This window comes from Pleurotus ostreatus, assembly GCF_014466165.1.
Source record: "Pleurotus ostreatus strain PC9 chromosome Unknown scaffold_7, whole genome shotgun sequence".
Classification (NCBI taxonomy): Eukaryota; Fungi; Basidiomycota; class Agaricomycetes; order Agaricales; family Pleurotaceae; genus Pleurotus; species Pleurotus ostreatus.
The window spans coordinates 1,125,595-1,146,771 of record NW_023503162.1 but is presented as its reverse complement, the minus strand read 5'-3'; the positions used below and the strand labels follow the sequence as shown (position 1 = coordinate 1,146,771).

General features: G+C 50.2%; 9 protein-coding genes across 9 annotated transcripts; 4 read left to right on the top strand and 5 right to left on the bottom strand.

Moving 5' to 3' along the window:
* Positions 1–383: 383 nt before the first annotated feature.
* On the bottom strand, positions 384–2,600 carry PC9H_009587 (uncharacterized protein; the record flags this gene model as incomplete). Its single annotated transcript, XM_036779086.1, has 8 exons — positions 384–500; positions 553–696; positions 750–807; positions 858–1,060; positions 1,117–1,806; positions 1,867–2,030; positions 2,089–2,531; positions 2,578–2,600. 8 exons carry the CDS (start codon positions 2,598–2,600, stop codon positions 384–386), a joined length of 1,842 nt encoding a protein of 613 aa, XP_036628475.1.
* A 1,930-nt stretch (positions 2,601–4,530) lies between these two features.
* On the top strand, positions 4,531–5,438 carry PC9H_009586 (uncharacterized protein; the record flags this gene model as incomplete). The annotated part of the gene is made up of 5 exons (XM_036779085.1): positions 4,531–4,574; positions 4,664–4,778; positions 4,864–4,900; positions 5,050–5,101; positions 5,237–5,438. 5 exons carry the CDS (start codon positions 4,531–4,533, stop codon positions 5,436–5,438), a joined length of 450 nt encoding a protein of 149 aa, XP_036628474.1.
* An 877-nt stretch (positions 5,439–6,315) lies between these two features.
* Positions 6,316–7,397, bottom strand: PC9H_009585 (uncharacterized protein; the record flags this gene model as incomplete). Its single annotated transcript, XM_036779084.1, has 2 exons — positions 6,316–7,233; positions 7,296–7,397. The coding sequence occupies 2 exons, from the start codon at positions 7,395–7,397 to the stop codon at positions 6,316–6,318; spliced, it is 1,020 nt and encodes a 339-aa protein (XP_036628473.1).
* Positions 7,398–8,089: 692 nt separating this feature from the next.
* SSL2 (DNA repair helicase RAD25) lies at positions 8,090–11,503 on the bottom strand (the record flags this gene model as incomplete). Its single annotated transcript, XM_036779083.1, has 15 exons — positions 8,090–8,601; positions 8,652–8,745; positions 8,795–8,914; positions 8,973–9,161; positions 9,232–9,268; positions 9,309–9,396; positions 9,507–9,714; positions 9,768–9,861; positions 9,909–10,019; positions 10,072–10,229; positions 10,280–10,341; positions 10,397–10,754; positions 10,877–10,964; positions 11,014–11,428; positions 11,479–11,503. The coding sequence occupies 15 exons, from the start codon at positions 11,501–11,503 to the stop codon at positions 8,090–8,092; spliced, it is 2,559 nt and encodes an 852-aa protein (XP_036628472.1).
* Positions 11,504–11,659: 156 nt separating this feature from the next.
* Positions 11,660–13,486, top strand: PC9H_009583 (uncharacterized protein; the record flags this gene model as incomplete). Its single annotated transcript, XM_036779082.1, has 5 exons — positions 11,660–11,702; positions 11,753–11,917; positions 12,101–12,293; positions 12,343–12,790; positions 12,845–13,486. The coding sequence occupies 5 exons, from the start codon at positions 11,660–11,662 to the stop codon at positions 13,484–13,486; spliced, it is 1,491 nt and encodes a 496-aa protein (XP_036628471.1).
* A 345-nt stretch (positions 13,487–13,831) lies between these two features.
* PC9H_009582 (uncharacterized protein) lies at positions 13,832–15,716 on the bottom strand (the record flags this gene model as incomplete). The annotated part of the gene is made up of 9 exons (XM_036779081.1): positions 13,832–13,992; positions 14,045–14,227; positions 14,276–14,359; positions 14,416–14,480; positions 14,539–14,684; positions 14,746–14,983; positions 15,034–15,142; positions 15,201–15,458; positions 15,509–15,716. The coding sequence occupies 9 exons, from the start codon at positions 15,714–15,716 to the stop codon at positions 13,832–13,834; spliced, it is 1,452 nt and encodes a 483-aa protein (XP_036628470.1).
* A 301-nt stretch (positions 15,717–16,017) lies between these two features.
* Positions 16,018–17,941, top strand: PC9H_009581 (uncharacterized protein; the record flags this gene model as incomplete). Its single annotated transcript, XM_036779080.1, has 10 exons — positions 16,018–16,093; positions 16,126–16,185; positions 16,243–16,271; positions 16,460–16,509; positions 16,567–16,834; positions 17,015–17,097; positions 17,144–17,261; positions 17,317–17,646; positions 17,702–17,797; positions 17,855–17,941. The coding sequence occupies 10 exons, from the start codon at positions 16,018–16,020 to the stop codon at positions 17,939–17,941; spliced, it is 1,197 nt and encodes a 398-aa protein (XP_036628469.1).
* A 252-nt stretch (positions 17,942–18,193) lies between these two features.
* On the top strand, positions 18,194–19,603 carry PC9H_009580 (uncharacterized protein; the record flags this gene model as incomplete). The annotated part of the gene is made up of 9 exons (XM_036779079.1): positions 18,194–18,440; positions 18,493–18,612; positions 18,682–18,719; positions 18,775–18,848; positions 18,904–18,977; positions 19,039–19,083; positions 19,136–19,230; positions 19,282–19,466; positions 19,519–19,603. 9 exons carry the CDS (start codon positions 18,194–18,196, stop codon positions 19,601–19,603), a joined length of 963 nt encoding a protein of 320 aa, XP_036628468.1.
* A 229-nt stretch (positions 19,604–19,832) lies between these two features.
* PC9H_009579 (uncharacterized protein) lies at positions 19,833–20,997 on the bottom strand (the record flags this gene model as incomplete). Its single annotated transcript, XM_036779078.1, has 8 exons — positions 19,833–20,139; positions 20,200–20,279; positions 20,333–20,377; positions 20,431–20,437; positions 20,493–20,566; positions 20,622–20,746; positions 20,804–20,884; positions 20,934–20,997. The coding sequence occupies 8 exons, from the start codon at positions 20,995–20,997 to the stop codon at positions 19,833–19,835; spliced, it is 783 nt and encodes a 260-aa protein (XP_036628467.1).
* Positions 20,998–21,177: the final 180 nt, after the last annotated feature.

The window sequence follows — 21,177 nt, the reverse complement described above, 5'->3', positions numbered from 1 at the left end:
ATATCCTCTACAGCTCGAGGGACAATGTAATCGGACAATCATAAAAGCTAGACACCACCATATGTACCAGGAACGCGATGAAGGATCAGGAAGGCTTTGCTCAGGGGCTATGACATACTTAGTCATCTTCCCCGATCGTTTCTAGATTGTACATCTACCATCTACAATAAAATAATTCGCATCAAAATCAGAGTCTGTCCCAAAATGACAATCTGAGCTGCTCTTTTTGCCCTCAACTGCACGTATAAGGAAATTACTCGCTCGAGGCGGCGATCGGAGTTTGTTAACCGCCGGCTTCCCACGCCATTCATTGTACACTGTAAAACTGTAAACGTATGCTCTTGCTCTCAGGATCGCCAAACTTAACAGTGAGTGCGCATTCATTACCCTAGAAACTGTAGTATACTCCACATGAACAACGGTAGAGTAAGGTTGTCATTCTGAACAGAAAGGGCCTCTAGAACTGAAGAAATCGCTACGGTGGCCGCGTATTGTACGGTCTAGCCGAGGTATCAGATGGAATGGACAACCGAACCACGGAAGATGACTCACAGAGAAGGGTTCTACCAGTCCTAAAATGCGAAGCAACCAGGCACTTGCAACAACTGATACGGTGAGTGCCATGCTTCCTTCCACTGTTTTGGGCGAGGTAGGCGACCACCGGTGAGTGCCAAACCGCTTTCCGATAATGGATGCCTTTATGAGATTAATTAATCATCTAGACACAACGCCATTTATCGGCTACTTACTAGAGCGTCGCCCACGCCGATAGTCAAAATGCCCGTAAATTGTGAAAGGTGTGATGGGCTGGAGACGGTGAGATTTTATTGTTTTCGGCTTAGGAAGCAATGGCCTACCCCTCAAGCCATAGAGAACCAGCGCATCCTGTCAGAAGGTAAAAGTGGCTGAGGATGGCCGTCCCGCTATCTTTGTGATCGAGGAAATCGTTCATGAACACATGGATTGCAGCTCCGAACGGATAAACCGCGAAATATCGGATATACTCGGCGAACGTAAAGACGGCGAAGGCGACACTCAGCGATAAATGTGTGAAAGCAGGCTATCAGGTGCAAGTCGTCAGCCACATCTGGCCGAAATGATAACGGTAAGACATACGTCGATTGCAACTCCTGGGACGAACATGACCACGGCTAATGCGTGAAAATATTTCCTTCTTGCGTTAAGGCTTAGTGTCGGAACATGTTTGTCGGCCGCATCCAGAAGATCCGTGGTGACCTGAGAGGCGTTGGGCAAGGCATTCAGATTGGGGAAGGTGAGACTCAAAGGCCCTGGACTGGCTCCATTCGTGGATGCTATATCAGCTTGGCTGGTCGTGTTCGTTTCGGAGGCAGTGACACCGTCAGATGTTGCGCTTCGAGGCTTAAACCTGCGGGATCGGGCGAGTTGTCTATTCCACCCAGCCACACTGAGTGACACCAGCAGTCCCCAATAGGCTAGCAACACTGGTCGACTCCATTTCCTGCGCCCTTCGAGTAGAAAGAACACTGCCCAAAGCCAGGGATCACGATCGCCAAGGCACCATCGTGCCCACATACCGATGAGCCCCACAACGATGAGGACCGTTCCGACATAAAATCCAAGAGCAAGTTGGCGCCGCTGGCGTAATTTCTCTTCCGGCCGTCGGAGGCGGCGTACAGGGCGTTGAGCAATGTGACGAGACAAGATAAGGAAGGGAGATAGCATAAACCCCGTGAGAAAAGATCCTGCAATGAGGGCGACCTGGAATACCAAGAGTGGCGTAGGCAGACGGTAGGTCTTGATGTATGGTGTAGTGACCGGCCAAATCTATCATGTTATGGTTAGCATCGTTAATAGGAGGTGTAAGATGACAATAAGAAGACTAACGCGTGCCATGGTGATATTGAGTAACTCCATGAACAATGCAGTGCCTCCGAAACACACAAGACCCAATTCTCCAATGGTAAAGCCACGATGGGCAAGGCGTAGCGCCGCGTAAAGCGTGAATTGATAGAAGAAGCTGCATACCAGCAGCTCGAACTGGCTCATGTCTAGATTTATAGATTTATGGTGATTACACAGTGGGAGAAGACCAGTGAAATTGCGCACGCTGCCATAGACCTATTTTTGCGGATTCCAACCAGAGATTTAGGCCGAGCACCACGGATGATACACCGATGGTAAACAGGACATAATACCAGAGCCTGCTTCCCTCGCTACGAGGGACAGAACTTCGCTCGCCTTCAGGGGCGTTAGCGCGACGACTATGTTGTGCTTCTAGCCAAGATGATGACCAAACGTGGATGAGGAGGAGAGTAGAACACAGAGTCGAGATATCCAATATATTGAACCGTGAGCCAATTAGAGCGCCTAAGATATTGATCGCGTCGGTTTGGCGAGGAAGTTGGATGGGAGGTTCTATAAGCCATCCAGTAGGTAGTAGATCTTGATTGGAAGGAGAGAAAGCCCGTTGCAGAGATGAATATAGCAGCGCAGATGCAATAAGTGGCCCGAACAGCAACGCCGTCAGAATGCCATCATCAGAGGACTCTCTGAAACGACATGAGATGATGATATAGGCTTGAGAAATAAACTCACCTGTAGTTTTTAGGAACAGACATCCAGATAAACCCGAAGTCAGACTTCCGGACGACGGGGGGCGCCGGACTCCTTTTAGTTTCTCGTACATCGGTCGGACGGCCTCCGGAGTTCGTGTAATGAAAACGAAGAGCGAGTGGAGAGAATGATATTAATTTCGGCAATGCTGCTGAAACTGATGGATGCTTTGATATCGAGGTGTGTGCCCATATTATATATATGAAGGAGGCGATGGATAATAACCAGAGTTCTGGCGCGAAGGAGTTGGTTTCTCAATAACCACGCAGTTAGCTGTAACTCACCTATTGATGCCCATAGGATATCATCGCTATACGTGTACGGCGCCGGGCCTGTGGTTCGTAGACTCGCGATTTTTCCGGCCGCAACGACCGTCGACGCAAGCAATATTAGGCACTCTGCCCCTCGCCTTGCGTCAATATATATACTCATGCTTGACAAATTATTCCAGAGTGGTACTTCAAGTTCTATTGCTGTGGGTAACATTGATCTATGGGCTGAAGCCGTAGAGAGTCGGGAGAACAAGTTCATGGAGGCCGTCGATCGCCGCGAAGAGGGTTCAAGGTTTGACGATGTAAGCGGCCTTGGGGCAGGTGACCGAGACCTAGTAAAGGATAGGTGTCGTTTTGGTTGAGGAGAACGACTCCGCGAATCGCTTCTTGGGCCTGACACTTGAACTGGTGGCACCCGCGGATGATTGCTTTCCGCACGCGACTGCTGGCTGTTAGCAGCACCAGAGCGTCGGCGCAGAACATTTGTTCGTCCGCGAGAGGTCTGGGTCGATTCCTCCTCCGTAGAGCTGTCATTGTCACTGCTACTGTACATCGCCGAGCTAGGCCGGGTCTAATAAGTGCTAGAAACGGAGCCAACCGTGAAATGAGGACGTACCTGGACGATCCTGCCTGGTAACTGGTACTCCAATCCAAGGGCGGTGCATCTGGCGACGTGGGCTGCACCTGCAAAACATACCAATTGGGCTTGCGCCTTGCCACAGAGCGGCCACCGTCTGTGATGGTATTCTTCCTCCCATCACGAACTACGGCCTGCACAGAGCGTGGCGGACTTGGAGATGAGCGTGAACGCGGCAGCTTGAAATGTCGGGTATTTCAAGGTCGATGTTGACGTTGAGGTCGAACGGTTGAGTCTACCAGATGCACCCTGGACAGCGGACGGTGCAGTACGACCACGCGCTCACACAATCTTTCTCGTGATTTCCTAACAAAGCAAAGACAAATAAAGTAAGCGCCGGGACCACTTTCGCACCTCAACTTGAAAGTACTTCAGTACCCGAGCCTGAAGCTATGCTTGTCATATTGAAACAACGATTTCTTTGTCGTTCCAATGCCCCGAGCGCGCATCTGTCCTCATGGGTCTTGATATCTCGAAACATGACGCGTACTTGACACACCTTTAGACTACAGATAGAAACCTTGCACGCGGGGTCTTGCCCCGACTTTGCATCTGTCTTCTGGTAAAAGGAATAAAGAAAGGATATATATGATAGTATCGACTACGTTCTATACCTGCTACATCCTGTATTGGAAAACAATTGGTCAACTTGAAGTGCGTACTATAAATGTCGATGAGATGAGCGCTCGCCAATAGTCGATCGTCCGAGTGTCCTTCTACTTGGCGTTGGTCACGACCCATAAGCCAGATATATTTCGAAGATATTTATACAGCGTTCCAACAGGTGGCTTTCAGTCTGCCATACATCAGGAATCCCCGCCTCAAGCAACCAACAAATAACGGCAATGTATTCTCGTCAAGATGTGTTTTCTGGTTCACGAACGAGTTCAGGTGCCAAGAGTTCCGAAAAGGGAATTAAGCTATCAATACCAACCAACTCATAAGGAGGACCAGTTTGTTGGCGTCACGCCCACTTGATTGAGCGCTTCGAAGGCCGGACCCCATCATTCCGACCTGTCTCCACAAATGCCTCTTACCACAGAGTACTACTCACTAACGAGTGGAAGGAGGTACTTGGTTTTTTTAACCCGGGTGGTTGGAAAGGTTAGTATGCATCACCTAGTAGCGGAGAACGCAGGAACTCATGTCATCTATCTAGGTCAAGAGCACCCGTTGATGAGATCAAGAAACCGCGTTTCCTGGCTCTCAAGGAATTTCGGTGGGACCGGAGGTTGAGGAGTGACGACACTTCTCCCTCAGCGAATATACCCACCGTGGGTTTCCGCCCAGTCTAGTATTCAACGACTTCCTCATATCGTATGTGATACGGCAAAAATACCTACGCTTGATCTTGGGCAGGGTATCCTAGGCCAGGGCTATCACAGTGGCCGTGGCTGTAAGCACGAAACAAGATGTACAGGGCTGATCCGCCACTGTGTAGTGCTTTCTATCCCGACAGGCCTAGCCATTCCGCCAGATACGCACCCAATATTTGCCACGAACGAATAGAAAGCAAGCTAACGGCATTAATATTTTTGACTCGAGACCGTGCAGAGCTTCAGGCGGAGTATCCCGAATTCCAACCCCCGAAACATGGGTAAGTACTTACTCGTGCCGTCCATCGTGGTGATACACTGACGCCATTATCTTGATACCGCCAGAAATCTGACAGCATGGGCATCTAATGGGGTTCTTATGTTGAACACCTGTCTTACTGTGTGGGCTGGCCAAGCTGGTTCACACTGAACCAGGGCTGGGAAAATTCCACGGACAGAGTCGTGGACATGGTTGATAGTTATGGGGGTGCTAACCTTCCTTCTAGGGCGTATGATCAAACTGGATCCGACAAGAGCGGTATGGGCCGCGGCATCGTCTTCCTTGCTTGGGGAAACTGGGCGGCGAAGAGAGTCGTCCAACTGGATAAGGTCAGCTGATGAAACAACCTCTTTACTCTGGTTCTGAACATGTATGGCATACTGAATAACTTTAATTTCTACCGGTGCTGTCAGCGACTGCTCGAAACACATTGCTGGCCCAAGTGTCATTCACCCCTTTAAAGCCCACCTCTGCAAATAGAGCAATTTGGGGTACCGCTAAATGAATGGTTGGGAAGGTATTCGGTCGAGACACTGGAATGGGTTGGCTGATGCTGCCCAGCTGTACGCATAAAACCCGGGCGTGTGCACCGCACGCCAAATCCTCCGTTAGACTCAGGTTGCCATGGATTTCTTCCGTGCAAATCATTAGCCTTCTGGTATATTCTTCGGTTTACGGATAGTACTGTTTCACCTCCCAATGTTACTAACTTACCAGTCACTCCGAAGACTGTAATTAACATTTTTATTCATCCGCGGACTGCTTGCTCTCAGTTATTTAGGAGTGCGGGATGGGTACAATGTTGACCGTGCTATACTTTGTTTTGGTTAGTTTTTGGCTGTGGAAACTCCGATTCCTTCCAAATTTAACCGAATGTCGGTTCTGATGGGTTAGTCCGAGGGTCCACGCCCTCAGGGAGTTTGCAGGAACTCACGTCTCCACGTGGGCGTCCGTTTTGGGGTTCTAAGTACAGGTGCCTGCAGGCTGCCGCGCCACCAGACTACTTCACCGGCGAAGTGCCACTCCAGTCGCCAAAAATCGTTAGGAGCAAATAATGTAAATTTAAAACAGCCAAGTAATGATATAGTACAACTCTATGGACTTTGAACACATTGTAAGAATTAACGATACATGCTGTGTCGACAGGTTAATGTATATACGTAAGAATAGTCCAAGATCATCAGCGACTACATCATGCAACGCGCGAGATGCCGACTATGAGAGAGAGTCCAGACGCCCATCCGGCGCGTATGTTGCATGCCTGGGATATGATTGGGGGTGGGGTTGCATGCCGTTCTCTTGTAGCCGCAGCGGTGACTGCGGGCGCATGAGATTTTGCGACGGAGGAGGTGGTGGCAGATGAGAAAACCCGAGAGAGTACTGAGGCTCGGTCTGGGAGCGGCGATGGGGATATGCGAGGGAAGCCGAATATGACTCCCGCTGCGAGAGGTGGGACTGGGAGTGGGCTGGTGCCGTCGCTGGTGGGCTTTCGGCCGACATACTACTTGCAGTATGGGAATCGTATGGTGATTGATGATAGGAATAGTCAGGCTGTCGCTGTTGCTCACGCATGCCGTCCATACGCATCATGTAGTTGCCGTTGCTCCCGTACGTGGTCGACATCGGTCTGTCTTCTGACTGAGGGGCGAATGTCTGCGAGTCCATGGTATACAAAGGACCCGATATCGAATGGCGAGCCGCCGGTGACATCGCATGCATGGGAGGGGAGTGATACACTGAAGGGTATTGGAATGGCTTTGAAGGGAGTGGCGCCGACATGGGGGGAAGCTGAAATGTCGGTGAGGCTGTGGACAACTGGGAGTCTGCATGGTCGTTCACAACAAGTGGTTCCCAGGGAGCAGTGGCATCTACGACTTGGACGCTCCTGGATGGCATCGACGCGGTGATAGCGGACGGCGATAGAGAGCTGGTGCGAGTGGATGTGGGAGAATCGGCATCTGCTGAGGACGAATCGCGACTTGAACTGAAGAGCTGAGCACTCTCGTTGAGTTTGGGTTTATCCTTGCCCGTCGGGCCTTTGCCCAGCAGAGGACGGTTGGCAGGCGGCAGGTTTAATGCCTGTCTTAGGCAGTCATTTTCCTCCTCGAGTTCAGAGACACGTTGCTCCAAAGCCTAGCGTTGTCCAAAAGTTGGTAATTGAGATCTATTTCACATATAGCAAATTATGCACATACCTCTAAGTGGGCCGCCCTTCTGGCTCTGAAAGCCCTCTGCACATCTCTTGCACGGTTTGGAGGTAGATTGTCGTTGCGCTTGCGGCCTCGTTTAGAGGACATGGTAGGCGTGAGTGGTTGGGTGGCGAGAATGTTGGGCAACAAGATAGTGGAAGAGTTGGAACAACATATAAAGGGGACCGCCGAAGGCGAATCTTAGATCCAATATGAACGCGATCGTTCACAGGTCTGGCCTTAACTGTTCCCCTATTGGGCCGACCCTGTCCGCCGTTGTTCGTTGCCGTAGACTGGCGCCTGGAACCTGGTCTCCTGTCCTTTGAGGGGGGCAAACAAAGACTGCTTACCTACCACAAGCTAGGCAACCAGTTTATTTTTTCTACGGGGCGGGAAAATAATTATGCACTTACTCCGATAGGACACGGCGCGCGACGGGCATCCCCTATGTCTGAATCTCGCAGTTCGATGCCAATCTTGATTTTTGGCCTAACTTTCCTGATGACAGCTTCTGCCTCATTTTAGGAATCCCCTCCTGAGCTTAGTGCGGAGTCAATGAACGATCGCGAAAAATACTCAGTTCAAACTCAGACATACCTCACGTGTCTTGGAGGACGTCCAGCCACCGATTCCTGCAAAATTGCCACAAAAATGCCAAGATTCGGTAGAAATGATAATATGAAGGTAAGGTTTATACTGGTAGCGGTCCTGGTAGCCACGCGACGTACTAGTGAAGCCGCGAACCTCGATGCAGCCGGCCACTGCCTAACTTTAAACACAGCACAAACAATCGTCTTAGCCTACGCTCTAGCTTCCTTCCTGGCAGCCACTTTATCCTTCTCCCTCTTCGCAAACAGCTTGTGGCGAGGCGCAGCTTCTTTAACCAGCTTCTTGTTAGCCGATTTGTTCTGTTCGACGTACGACATATGTTGACCCCCACTGAGTGCCGTTAGCGATCCGGTCGTCCGTTGGGCCGCCGTAAATTTAGTTGGCCCGAAGTCCTTCGAAGTAACCGTACCTGCCAGGTCGCCTTCGCCGGCTCGGATGTCGGAGCCTAGGTCCGCCTCGCTTTCGTTGGCCAGCAGCACCGACGACAAGAGTTCAATTTGCTCATCGCGCGACTTGTATACTAATTCAGGAAGGTCCTGCAGGCCATCAAGATGCGTAATAACTTTGAACGCATAACCTTGATCAATCAAAAATTGTTGGCGCTTCGTGCTGTAAAACATCTCTTGTGTATCCTTGGATACAAGTGAGTAAAAGAAGGCATTGAAGCCTTCGTCGTTGCGCCGTTTCGCTCGCAAGATGCGACCTAAAAAAGTTAGACGGCTGTGTTACGATAGCGGGGATCAATCTGCGCACCTAACCGTTGCGCCTCTTGACGGCGCGAACCGAAGTGTGAAGATATTTGGATGAGGCAAGTTGCCTCTGGCAGATCGATTGATGTATCTCCCACCTAGGAGACAATGTTCGAAGGGAACAAAGAATATGGATTCATTACTCACCTTTGACAGGAAGATAGTGTTAACCCTTGGATCATGTTGGAACCGGGCAAGGATACGCATACGCTCGACTTGCCCGACAGCCCCGTGGATGAAGAGCTTGTTCAACTTCTTGGCATAAGCCTATACATGCCGGTCGGGGAGTTCAGTACGGATCTATGCCACCGCGGAGTATGCCTACCTCGAGGGCGAACACGTTGTCCGAAAAGACTATAATCTTGTCTCCTCTGTCTTCGTGGTACTTAATAAGGAACTGGCACGCTTGGAACTTGTTGGGGTTCATGCAATACAAAAGCATGCCCTTCCGTGATTGCTCCCGTAGATATTCACGATAGAATTCTGGGGTCATTGGGCACCAGACTTCTGCGCACTGCGAGTGAATGGACCACGGTGATGAGTTTCCTACGGCTGTCAAGACGTAGGAGCATTTCCGGTCGTACCTGCACATTGGCTATATGGCCTTTTGCGGCAAGGTCCCTGGTTTGAGTGATAAGCAACATACCGCCCGAGCAGACACACTACTTGCATCCAGTTTGCTTCGTACAGCTTCGGCCCAATCATATAGTTCAAATCGGCAATCTTATCGTCCTCACGTACCAGGGTTGCTGAGAATGAAATATCAACGCAGTGTTCGCATGTATTCAGCGACATGTGGGAGCAGGCATGAGAGGGAGGGGTGGGGCGATCCACTCAAAAGTCGGAAAACTCCACTCACCAGTGAGGCCAAGTTTAGAGTGTGCCTTGATGGTGGTGACGACTCGACGAAACATCGCAGCGGGAACAACGTGCACTTCGTCCAGTAGGATGAACCCCCATTCCCTCGATGTCAAGAAGTCCATCATCTTCTTCGACTCGTGCGAACGGTTGTGTGTGTTAGCAACCATGGAATACGTTGAGACAACGATCCCACTTTCTCCAGCAAACTAGATGCGACAAGATTGAGCGCTTACCCACTTGATGCTTCGGCGATACTTACCTTTTCTTTTTGATCTGCCGTGAAGACCGCGCATTGACGGTCCGTGATGTTAGACCACTGCATAAATTGCTGGCGCCATTGCATGACTGAGACCCTGTAAAGAGTTAGAGGCAGCGTTTCGTAACGATGGAAAAGCCTTACGACGAGGTGCAAAGCACCAGACACGACTTCTTGATAGTACAAGCCGCCGTGATGCCGACTAATGTCTTTCCAGCACCGCATGGAAGTACGATGATTCCAGATCGAGCGCGCCTAGCAACCCGTTAATTAGCACGTCGGGCTGTGACTGGGAGAAAATCGTTACCCATTCCCAAACATCTTGCTCAAACTGGTTTCCTGGTACGGTCTGATGATGGTGGCTGGCTTGAGGTCGATGTCTAAATTTGGATTGATTGTGTCATTACGGAAGTCATATTCTTCAAGCATAGGGTATTCAAGTTCGTTGCAACGTTTCTTGACGTCCTACAGAAGGAAGTTGATAAATGTAAAACCCCGCCGACGCGCCAACATACATCTATCATTGTATCATTGATCTCGAAGGCGTGGACATTGTCGTCGTCTTCGTCTGCTTCATCTATGATAATGTCATTGAGTGGGTGGGGGATGTACGATACGAAATGAAGATTCACCACCATCAACACCGACCACGGAAGTAAATATATCAGCATCTTTGGATGCACCGCCGAGTGCGGGTTTCCCATTTTGTTGATCATCCTTGCGTTTATCAGCTTCCCGGGACCCTGGTATCACTAGGCCACCCTTGACCGGGGCCTTGCTGGTGGTAAAGGTGGAGGCCATGATACTATTGTCAGCTTGGGGGGTGACTATACGGGCATCGCGAATGACTCGATCTTTCAGAAGTAGTTGAAGGGTTTCGGGATGACTTGATTCAATGAAATACCGATTGTGTTTCAACACAAGTTTGACCTTCCCGTAGCTCAACGTCCGTTCGCGAATGAAGGATATGATACTTTCAGGAACGGGGACCTTCCGTCATTACAGTCAGGTTACAGTTGAATAGACACCAGAGTTGAAGCAAACCTTGGATAAGCGGTTGAGGACCTTGCTATGAAGTTAGTTAGGGAAGACACGAACAACTAGGGACGGACTTCAATGATATCCTCCGTCTGAAGACCGACAGAAACCGCGGCGTAGAGTGAATAGGAAGTGAGTTTGTATTCGTGTATGAACGCCGGTCTATATTACGGTTTCTAATTGGTATCTACGTATGTATCAGCTTACGCACCTGCTGACAGGTTCACTGATAGCGGTGAGGAAGTCCTGCGCCTGCTCAGCTATTGGAGAAAATGCCTCGAGAATGATGTGGCCGTCTTCAGGACTTATCCATAACGGCCTTGAAGCGTGATCCGGCTTGAGGTGTAGCCATGAAAAGTCCTGATCCATGAATATGTGCGAGATGAGAGCGTCTTGTTGTCGTCGGTGTGCGTCGATGGAAGGCCCGCCCACACTATTGTCTACCATTCGCTTAGCCTCGGCCAACTTTCGCGTTAGAGCACTGAAGTTGATTGTTGCCCCTCGAGGGACGAGGCCCTGTCCTTCTGGAGGTGAGGGTGGAATAACGTCGTCCTCATTGTCGATGTCAAGATATTCTCCTTGGTCCTTAGAGCTTCGTGCTCTCTTCGCGGGATAAGACACCTCGTCTGCAGGTTCTCTAAGCATGGATTCAGCGCAAAGCGTCCAGTGAGCTGACCTTGTGCAATACGCTTTCCAGACATGATGGACGTTGCAGTTCAAGCACACAGGACAAGTGACTCGAGGTCGGGATTGTATTAGATAATGAGCAGGGAGGCGGACTTCGAAAAAGTTCCGCATGAAGGTTGCTGGTTGCTTTCTCCCATCATCTCGAAGCTCCTCGTCAGACATTCCCAACGATGTGGAAGCCAGCTACCCGCCAGATAACTGGAACAAATGATGGTGCGTCGTGATCGCTGTATACACCGTTGTCGAGCTGACCTTCGTTTTAGTGCCTTTGGGCCAGCGGCGCCGTTTTGGCCCAGCACCAACAGAGGAAGCAGCCCCGCCTCAACTTGCGCAACCTTCTCCATCTGCGTACCCTAGACCGCAACATCAGGACAACAGCCCAGGAAAAAGAGGACGCGACGAGTCTCCCACCTCTAGTGACCCAAAGGGTAAGCTACCTTTGCTATGTTCTCACTCTGCAGCTCGGGGCTTGGCTGTTGAGGTCTTTGCAGCGGCATTCGACGCTTTGCCAACGCACACGTCTCGCAGAACTCACTTGTTTACGCTGACTCAGGATCTCTCGCTGACATAACTAACTTTTATTTTCTTGATGCACCATCTCTTGTCTCCAGTTGATCCTAACGCCCCACGCAAACGACGCAGTCGATGGGGTGAAGCCAAAACAGAAATTCCCGGTCTACCTACTGCCATTTCTGCAGCGGGCGTTTCTCAAGCCCAACTTGACAACTATGCTATTCACCTTAGGTTAGAGGAAATAAATCGCAAACTACGCATGAATGACTTCATTCCTCCGGAGCGTGAAAGGTTTGTCATTATAGAACAGGGTGCATATATATCCTTATTGTTGCTGTAGATCGCAATCCCCTCCGCCCACTTACGATGCCCATGGTCGCCGTACCAACACCCGCGAGGTGCGATATCGCAAAAAACTGGAAGACGAGCGTATTAGACTCGTCGATCGCGCCATGAAAAATGATCCCAACTTCCGCCCTCCTGTCGAATATCATCAACAAAAGCGCTCTCAGCGACCTTCCGAGAAGGTGTACATACCTGTCAAGGAGTTCCCTGAAATCAACTTCTTTGGTTTGCTCGTCGGTCCCCGTGGTAACAGCTTGAAGAAGATGGAAAGAGAGAGTGGTGCGAAGATTAGCATCCGAGGGAAGGGCAGTGTGAAGGAGGGCAAGGCCAGGCCGGATCAATATGCTGATGACGCGGAAGAAGACCTCCATTGCCTTGTCATTGGCGATTCAGAGGACAAGGTAGCTACGTGCGTCAAGATGATCAATCGAGTTATTGAGACGGTCAGTGTCACCATGATATTCCATTGAGCTGAAACTAAAATTCCCGACTTTTAGGCTGCTTCCACTCCCGAAGGGCAGAATGACCATAAGCGCAACCAGCTTCGCGAACTGGCCGCCCTCAACGGTACTCTTCGGGATGACGAGAACCAGATCTGCCAGAACTGCGGTGGTGTTGGTCATCGTAAATATGACTGCCCCGAACAGCGCAACTTCACTGCAAACATTATATGTCGTGTCTGTGGAAGCGCTGGGCATATGGCGCGCGATTGTACAGTCAACAAGGATCCGAATGCGCCTCCGATGGGTAGTCCTAGCCAGGCCATGGCCGTCAACAGGGGCGGGTTTGATTCGGAGTACGCCAGCCTTATGGCTGAGCTCGGGGAGTCGGGAGGGGACTCAAACAAGTCACACTGGGCAGGACCAAGCACGGGCCATGACATCACAGGTGGAGGCTCTAACATTCCGCCATGGCGCCGTCCAGAAGTTTGGCAGACGCCCGCACTTACTCAGCCACAACAAGGATATCGACCTCCTCCCCCTGGTTATGGAGGATATGGTGGTGGTGGATATGGCGCCCAAGCGTGGGCGGGGGCAGGATACACTCCCACTGCAGGATACAGTGCTCAAGGCCAAGATTACTCTGCTAATTATGCATCATACTATCAAGGCCAATACGCTCAGCAACAGACCAGCTAATCGCATCAGGACTCACTATTCTGACAGTCTCAGGTCACTGAAATCAAATCTCCTCACCTTTCTTCACTTGTAGATCCCGCGCTCTTGCGTCACGACCTCACCGCTCCTTACGTGTTCCATGTTTCCCTTTACCCATATTGTCAGCCAGCTGCATCGTCTGTTCACAACGCAATTGCGACAGGTATTCCACCTTTCCGACTCAGGCTTGTACAAGAATGTAGGCACTAATCATCGACTGACGCGGTCTTAACAGGCTTGCTCGTACATGTTTTTAATATGATTTGGTTTATCCTTAATCCTTAATGGAAATGCATGAGCACGTCTGAGATAAAGACCTCGGTAACATTATCGTTTCTGCTTATGTTTCTTCTTCCGTGGCGGGTCCTCGGAGCTTGGGTTTTTCCTTTTCTTCATCGGGTCCTTTGTCCTCTTGACGAAGCATGACACGAAGAAGCCGTTGGTCCCATCTTCGCCAGGTGAACACCGAATCAGTGACTCGGCAGATTCTATGAAGCGGGTGTTATGTTTTTGCAGCATCAACCCATTCATAGAACGTACCTGGAGCATTCATCTCGCTTGGGAGACCTCGACGAGGCCAGGTTGGAAGAACGTCCTCTTTTGGGGCGAGCTGAAAATTATTGGAAACAGCTTCGTCGGATGCTAACGCCTCTTTGACAACGTGTTCGTTCTCTAAGGCATGGATGCTGCAAGTTGAGTAGACGATTCTCTGGACAGCGGGAACTACCAATGGGTTAGGTGCTGAATGAGATGTACCATGAAACGCCTTACATTTCATAGCATGCTTAATCATCGATAGTTGAAAGGCGGCCAGTTTATTCAGGCGATCATTGGTTTCTACCTCGTTTTCGGAATCTGCAGGATAGGGAGTTGATAAGTGGTCTTGCCAATACGCAAGGACGAGTAATTACCTGTGTCCACGAGATAATCAAGCCGATTTACGATTCCGGAGCCGCTGCACGAAGGATCCAGCAAACTGCAAGTTCGTGAGGTCAGCGATAATTGTCCCTAGACCCATGCCATCCATGTCTCACATATGTGTGGCTCCAGCAAAACGTGTATCCGATGGGTCGACGGTCAAGAAGTCCGCGTTGACAGGTTGTACATTCTGACATCTAGCGCTCGACAGCATATGTTTGAGGGTGGAAAAGCGTTTGAAGTCCCGTTCGAAGGCATACAGCTTGCAAGGGGGAGTGGAAGGTCAGAAGGTACAGATCACGGTGTAAGCCATTCGGACCTACTGTGCCTTTGCCACCCATGAGCGCGGACAGGTGGGATGTCTTATTTCCAGGAGCTGATGTAGCATCGATGACGGTAGCTGTCTCCGTGGAGGGAGGGTTCAGAACAATAGCGGGAAAGCATGAGGCCTTGTCCTGAAGGATGATCTTTCCAGATAGATACGCATCGTCTTCGTGAAATAGGGTTCGGGGTGCAAACTGCAGTAAATTCGGCACGTGTGCATCCCTTCCAAAGCCAGTGCTAATGGCAAGGCGATAAGGCAGAGCCATGACGAAACAGAGGCGACTCACTCTGATTCAAACGGCCCTGAAAGCACGAAGCCACGGGCGACGAAATATTCAATAGCATCGGAGCTATTCCATAGTAGAGTGTTCACGCGTGCGTAACGAGGTATCTGTTCTGTCAACGAGGGGGAGCTCAGGTGCTAGTGAGCTGAGTTCTAGGAGGTAAGACGGACCAGCACGCGGATCGCCGCTAACGGCAAGATCCTTCGCGTCCTTGACGCCCCGCTTGATCTTGATCTTCTGAAGCTCTGCATTGAGGCGGGTCCTGTGACGAAGAATTGCCTGTTTTATGGGCCCATCCCCCGCTTGGATACCTTTGGCCAGCAGGAGGTCATGGACGAGAAGCAATGCGAGATTTGGGGACTTGATCTTCTTGTTCTCCTCCTTCAGTAACTTGGCTTGAGAAATCACCTCTGTAATGACCGATTTGACTGTTACCAGCTCGCGTCTGCGTGTTCTTTTCAAAGCAACTGTCTCTCACATTTCAGCGTTTCGATGACGAGAGCTGCAGTTCTCTTCCTGTCCTTTGTGACAACGGTGCCCAGCAAGCCCTTGATAGAGCCCTTCCTTGCGTCAAGCGAATCAAGCACCTTAGCGGCCTCGAGGTAGAAATTCATCGATTTAGTGCTATATACACAAAACGGAACCTTCAGCATGTGCCCCCGAGCTAACATCGAAAGACAGTACATTTGTCTCTATAGGAAGTCGGCTGATCATAGTCTGGAGGTAAAAGGAAGGAGTCAGTGGGCAGTTCTGAAGTTCGTTGAAGAAAGAGGGTCAGAATCGATTTTGCGTCACATCTGAGATAAACCCAGTCGGACAATGTAGATAATTAAGAAAGAACATCATGAAGCTGGGTGCAAAATCGGAGACTCACGTACTGAACCAAAAAGACAGAAGTTGAGGGTACAAAAGAGAACGGTGGTAGATTTGCAACAAATTCGGAAGCTATATATGGTGTATTTTAAACTCCGACGGTATTTTCTACTAATGAGTGATCGAGACGCGTGCCCGGCCTGCACGCCTCCACCACCACTGCTCTTTGCTGAGTGCGTGTCCTATGTTCGTTTTTGACGGCTTCTGACCTTTCTACTACAGTGGCACCAGTTGAAACGACGCTTTACGATTTGCTTGGCGTTGCCCCAGATGGTAGTGAAGGTGCATAGACTGTCAAGCTTTGGTCGTTCGACCGCTTAACTATACTTTTATTGCCAGCTGACATAAAGAAGGCCTACCGAAAGAAGGTACTACCTACCCATCGTGAGCGACGTCCTGCTGACATTCTTTAGGCTAAGGAACAGCACCCGGTATGTCTTCACCAACCCAGTGATTCCTTCACAGGAGAAGCTGACATTCTACGACGCTATTTAGGACAAGGTACGCGTTCCACCCCGCTTGTGAGGATTTCCCATCTGATAAATTGCTTCCGTAGAACATCGATGACCCCCGGGCCAGTGAAAAGTTCCAGGAGATGGCCGCTGCGTTTGTTCTTCCTTCGTCATGGCCTTCCGTGGTTCCTGATTGCTACCTTCTTTGTAGCTATGAAATCCTAAGCGATCCGGAAACGCGAGAGGTATACGACATGCACGGCATGGCCGGTTTAGAGGGATCAGCAGGATCGGCAGGCATGAATGAGGCAGACCTCTTCTCTGCCTTCTTTGGTTCAGGAATGTTTGGATTCGGCGGTCCTCGGAGGAATCAAGAGTCGGTCATCCCTTATGACACCACTCTGGAAGACCTGTACAATGGCAAATCTGTGAAGATGAACATGGAAAAGGAAGCCGTCTGCGGCCTTTGCAAAGGGCATGTTTTTCTCAGAGTCTCTGTGAACTCATAGTTTACCCCAAATGCTCAGATCGGGCGCGCGAGGTAGCGCAAAACCGAAGCCTTGCGTTACCTGTGATGGGAAAGGCTGGACGTTCGTCCAGACACAGGTAAGGGGAATTCCCTGAGAGTCTTGACCCTTTAACTATTCTCCAACACGTAGGTGGCTCCTTCCGTGATAGGAACATCGCGAAGTAACTGCCACAGTTGTGAAGGAACCGGTTCTAAGCTTCGAGAGAAGGATCGGTAAGATAACTGGATCCTCACACGGCCTAGCTCACCAGTCTCGCAGATGCAAGAAATGCAAAGGAAAGAAAACAACTACGGAGAAGACCCGGCAGGAAATCTTTATCGAGAAGGGCATGGAAGACAAACAACGGATTGTTCTCTCTGGTGCCGGTGATCAGCGCGTAAGGTATATCATCTGGAATTCTGTACTATATTTGACATGTTATTCGTTTTAAGCCTGGACAACCTCCTGAGGACGTCGTCTTCGTTTTGCGTTGTGCTCAGCACGATAGCTTCGAACGCGCGGGCGACGACTTGCTCATGCATGTTTCCATCACACTTTCAGAGGCCCTCCTAGGGTTTTCACGTATTCTTATCAAACATCTTGATGGAAGAGGTATACACCTTCGAAGTCCGCCAGGTAAAATCATCAAGCATCATGATAGCATTGTACTGCGTGGTGAGGGCATGCCGAAGTACAAACACCCTGATCAGAAAGGGGATCTCTACGTTATCTTTGACATTGAGATGCCCGATGAACAGTGGCTGAAGTCTGTCGACAAAAAGGTATGTACACGATCCTCTATTCCCTCTACCCAATCCAACGCAGTATGTCTGGTAGGTCTTGGAAAATGCCCTACCTCCGAAAAAGCGGGACGTAGAACCACGGCCCGTAGTAGTTGACGAGGCTGCATATGAAGAGAGCGATATTGTGGATGTGCGTTCAAGGTCTTTTCCGGCTGGAGACTTCTTTGACCAGGGCTTTGCGTCACAGTTCGGTGGAGGGGAAGATGCATGGGTTGATGAAGACGAAGACGATGAGTTCGATGACAACCACGAACCCGAATGTCGACCACAGTAATGACCCCGTCCGTCTCTTTGCATTACTTGAGGACATACCTCCACTCCTTCCCTGCTTAGTTTATAGAGTTTTCTTCATAGTGTAGATATACCGCCTAATATGCAGCGCTAATCTATGATTCAATTGGATCCATGGTATACCTATTAGTAACTGTGGGAACATTTACCCGAAAACGGTGGGTTAAGTCAGTGGAGTGTGTTCCATGCATTGACTTCGCCGGTGCACGATGCTTGCATCGTATTCCGGATTCTGATGTTGACATTCGCCTTCACCGTCTTCTTCCTCGTCGTGTCCGCCTTTGCTCAGTCACCCAGAATTCTAATTTATTCAGCAACTAGAGGATTCCGTCATGACTCCATCCCAACGGCCATTGAAGCCTTACAAAACGCCAGCAACACAATTAACCTTCGCTTCGACAGCACCGAGGATCAGGCCCTCTTCAATGAGCAAAATCTCGCGAGATATGATGCTATATTATTTCTAAGTACGACCGGAGAAGGTGAGTTCAAATATGAAGTCAGCAGACTTAATATTAAATTGCGGCGTGGAAGTCCTGGACGATGCGGGGAAAGCGTCTTTCCAGAAATACCTAAACTCCGGCGGAAATTTCATCGGCGTTCACTCTGCCTCGGACACGCTAGTCAATGCGACGTTCTACGAGCGTGAACTTGGTTCGTAACCTTATACCCATGTCTTGTATATTATGCGGCGGGATGCGCTGACAGCATGCGTGTGCTTAGGGGCGCACTTCGACTACCATGCCGACCTCCAGGAAGCTGTGAGTAACTCTATCCTTGGGTAATATTCCGTGGAACTTGCCTGCTCGCCTATAGACCGTCGATGTCGTCGGACCATCTCATCCAAGTACCGATAAGCTTCCCCGCCGTTGGCAAATTCGGGACGAATGGTCAAATACATCTACCCAGCGCCTTACAAGTAGCTGAGACGTGTAACCTTCGCAGGTACAATTTCAAATCTGACCCCCGGGACCTTGGCGCCGTCGTCGTACTCTCCGTTGACGAGTCGACCTACTCCGGTAATGTCACTATTTAGTCTATGTGTTATATGGACTTTGGAAATTCACTCGCCGCTTTCAGACACCGGGACTCGCAGGTTCAATCAAGGCACCCCACACCCAACAGGTAAATAAATATCAGATATGTCTGACTTGATGACATGCCCCTTCTTTCGTAGCATGGTACCAGGAGCACGGTGCTGGCACCTCTTCTGGTGGTGTGTCCGGCCGCAGCTTCTACACAAGCTTAGGGCATCTGAACGAAACGTGGAGGGTGAGTTGACACCCCTTCTCTGCTCAGTTTGCGCCTTATTTCCTTTGACAGGACGAAACATTCATGGGTCATGTTCTTGGCGGAATCGTATGGACATTACAGGCTAATACAACCAAGGCTTTCAACACCAGTGCGCTGGTCGGAAGTGATGAAAGTCCTCCCACACCCACAGGGGGTCAAAGTGAGGTCTCTGGCACAAGCGACATAGCGGGGACACACACGCCCTCGCCGGCCAGGTACGTGGAAACACAATTGAAGGTATCGTTTGCCCTAACGTGAGACTGGCAGCAACGACGCCACTGCACCCATAGCTTACGGCACTCTGCTTACAATAATCCTCAGCACACTAGCAGTTGCTCTTTACATCCTTTAGTGTGTACAAAATAAGTTTCATTCAAGCCCACTCGTCGTGCAAATTTCCGATGGTTCGCACCAAGCACCGACTAACGTGGATCACGACGGGAACAATACTTCCTGTGTGCGCAAGGTCACACAGTGAGGAGGATCAACGTGGATAGATACGCCACAACTAGTTAATCAAGCCCATAGATATTAAGTAACCCAACTAACAGCATTTTTGGATGCACATCAGGGAAGCAGGTTTACTTCTTTGTTTTGCGTTTCCTACCCTCGGTGCCACTAACTTCACCGCCACTGAGCTCATCCCCACTTGTTCCAGTTGTGAAACCACCGTCCTTCTTCCCTGCCTTAGTGCGCTTGAGATGGTGCTCAGGGATCCACTCTTCCTGATAGCCGCCCGCGCCGCTAGCAGTCACTGTACCTGTAGGCGCACTTACGGATTGCACACTGGCCTTTCCACGGGGTTTCTTCGCTTGAGGAACAAATGAAAGATAGGCGAAATACCCAAGACCTCCACAGAAAGCGGCGACGATGAGGTAAGTAATCAAACTGGGTTTGTGGCCACCAATTAGCAACATCAGACGCAGGTGAAGGGGATATTAGACACACAGTTTGAGGTCGAAGATAGAACCTTCAGGTTCAACGATAGCTACGATTGAATCGTAGGCTACTGTTCGCAGTTTTTCATCCTGCGGATGGGTTGGTCAGAGTTGGGACGGCGGACGGATCTGGACCGACATACATCACTGAGGTGGTCCAGCCATACGCGTAAGCGGAGGTCTCCGGGCTAAACCAACGTGAGATGGGTTTACGTTTCAACAGCGCCTACTGCGACCATACCTTGAATCTAGGGGTATATGGTCAGCGACAGTAGATCATCGGACGCGGAGATGACCACTCACTCGCTATGGAAGTTATATGGAAGGTTTATTTTCAGGCCTTGCGGGACTTGGACGTCGTATTTGACGCTCGTAAGCTACCGTTCCGAAGTCAATATCGCGAATCGCGGCGGAAGCGACAACACCACTCACGTTCTTGATGAGTTTGTCAGTCTCCGGGTGGTGAACAGAGCCCGCAACGCTAACGACGGTCACAACCCGAGGTGTCTTGTTCTCTACGGCTATAGACAGCTGGTTCTTTTCTCCGTTAACGACATCTGTTTGATGAACGGTGAATAGGCCATTCGGGACCAACGAGCACCGCTTCTACGCACGACCGAATGGGTTGCTTTCAGCGAAGGACCCAACCACCGACAACTCCGGCACGGTTTCGGTTTCTTCTCCTATTGGCGAAGCTGCAAAAATTGTTATGGTTGTGGCCTGATCGGAGCGTAGAGTACGGACATGCGAGAACGGTATGAAAGGCTAGCAGAGAGCAAGCCCCAATGAGATATTGACCAATGCGCATTGTGAAAAGGAGTGCTTGGAGAAGAGAAAGAAGAAAACAATTAGTGGACGCGATTTACAGTGAAAGCAGAGAATGAGTCGGTCGCCACGTATGTTGGCTCACGGACGCGTGCAATCGGCTTGGGTTCCAAACAGGTATACACAGAACGGAATCAATACAGCTTCGACTACTATTAGATGT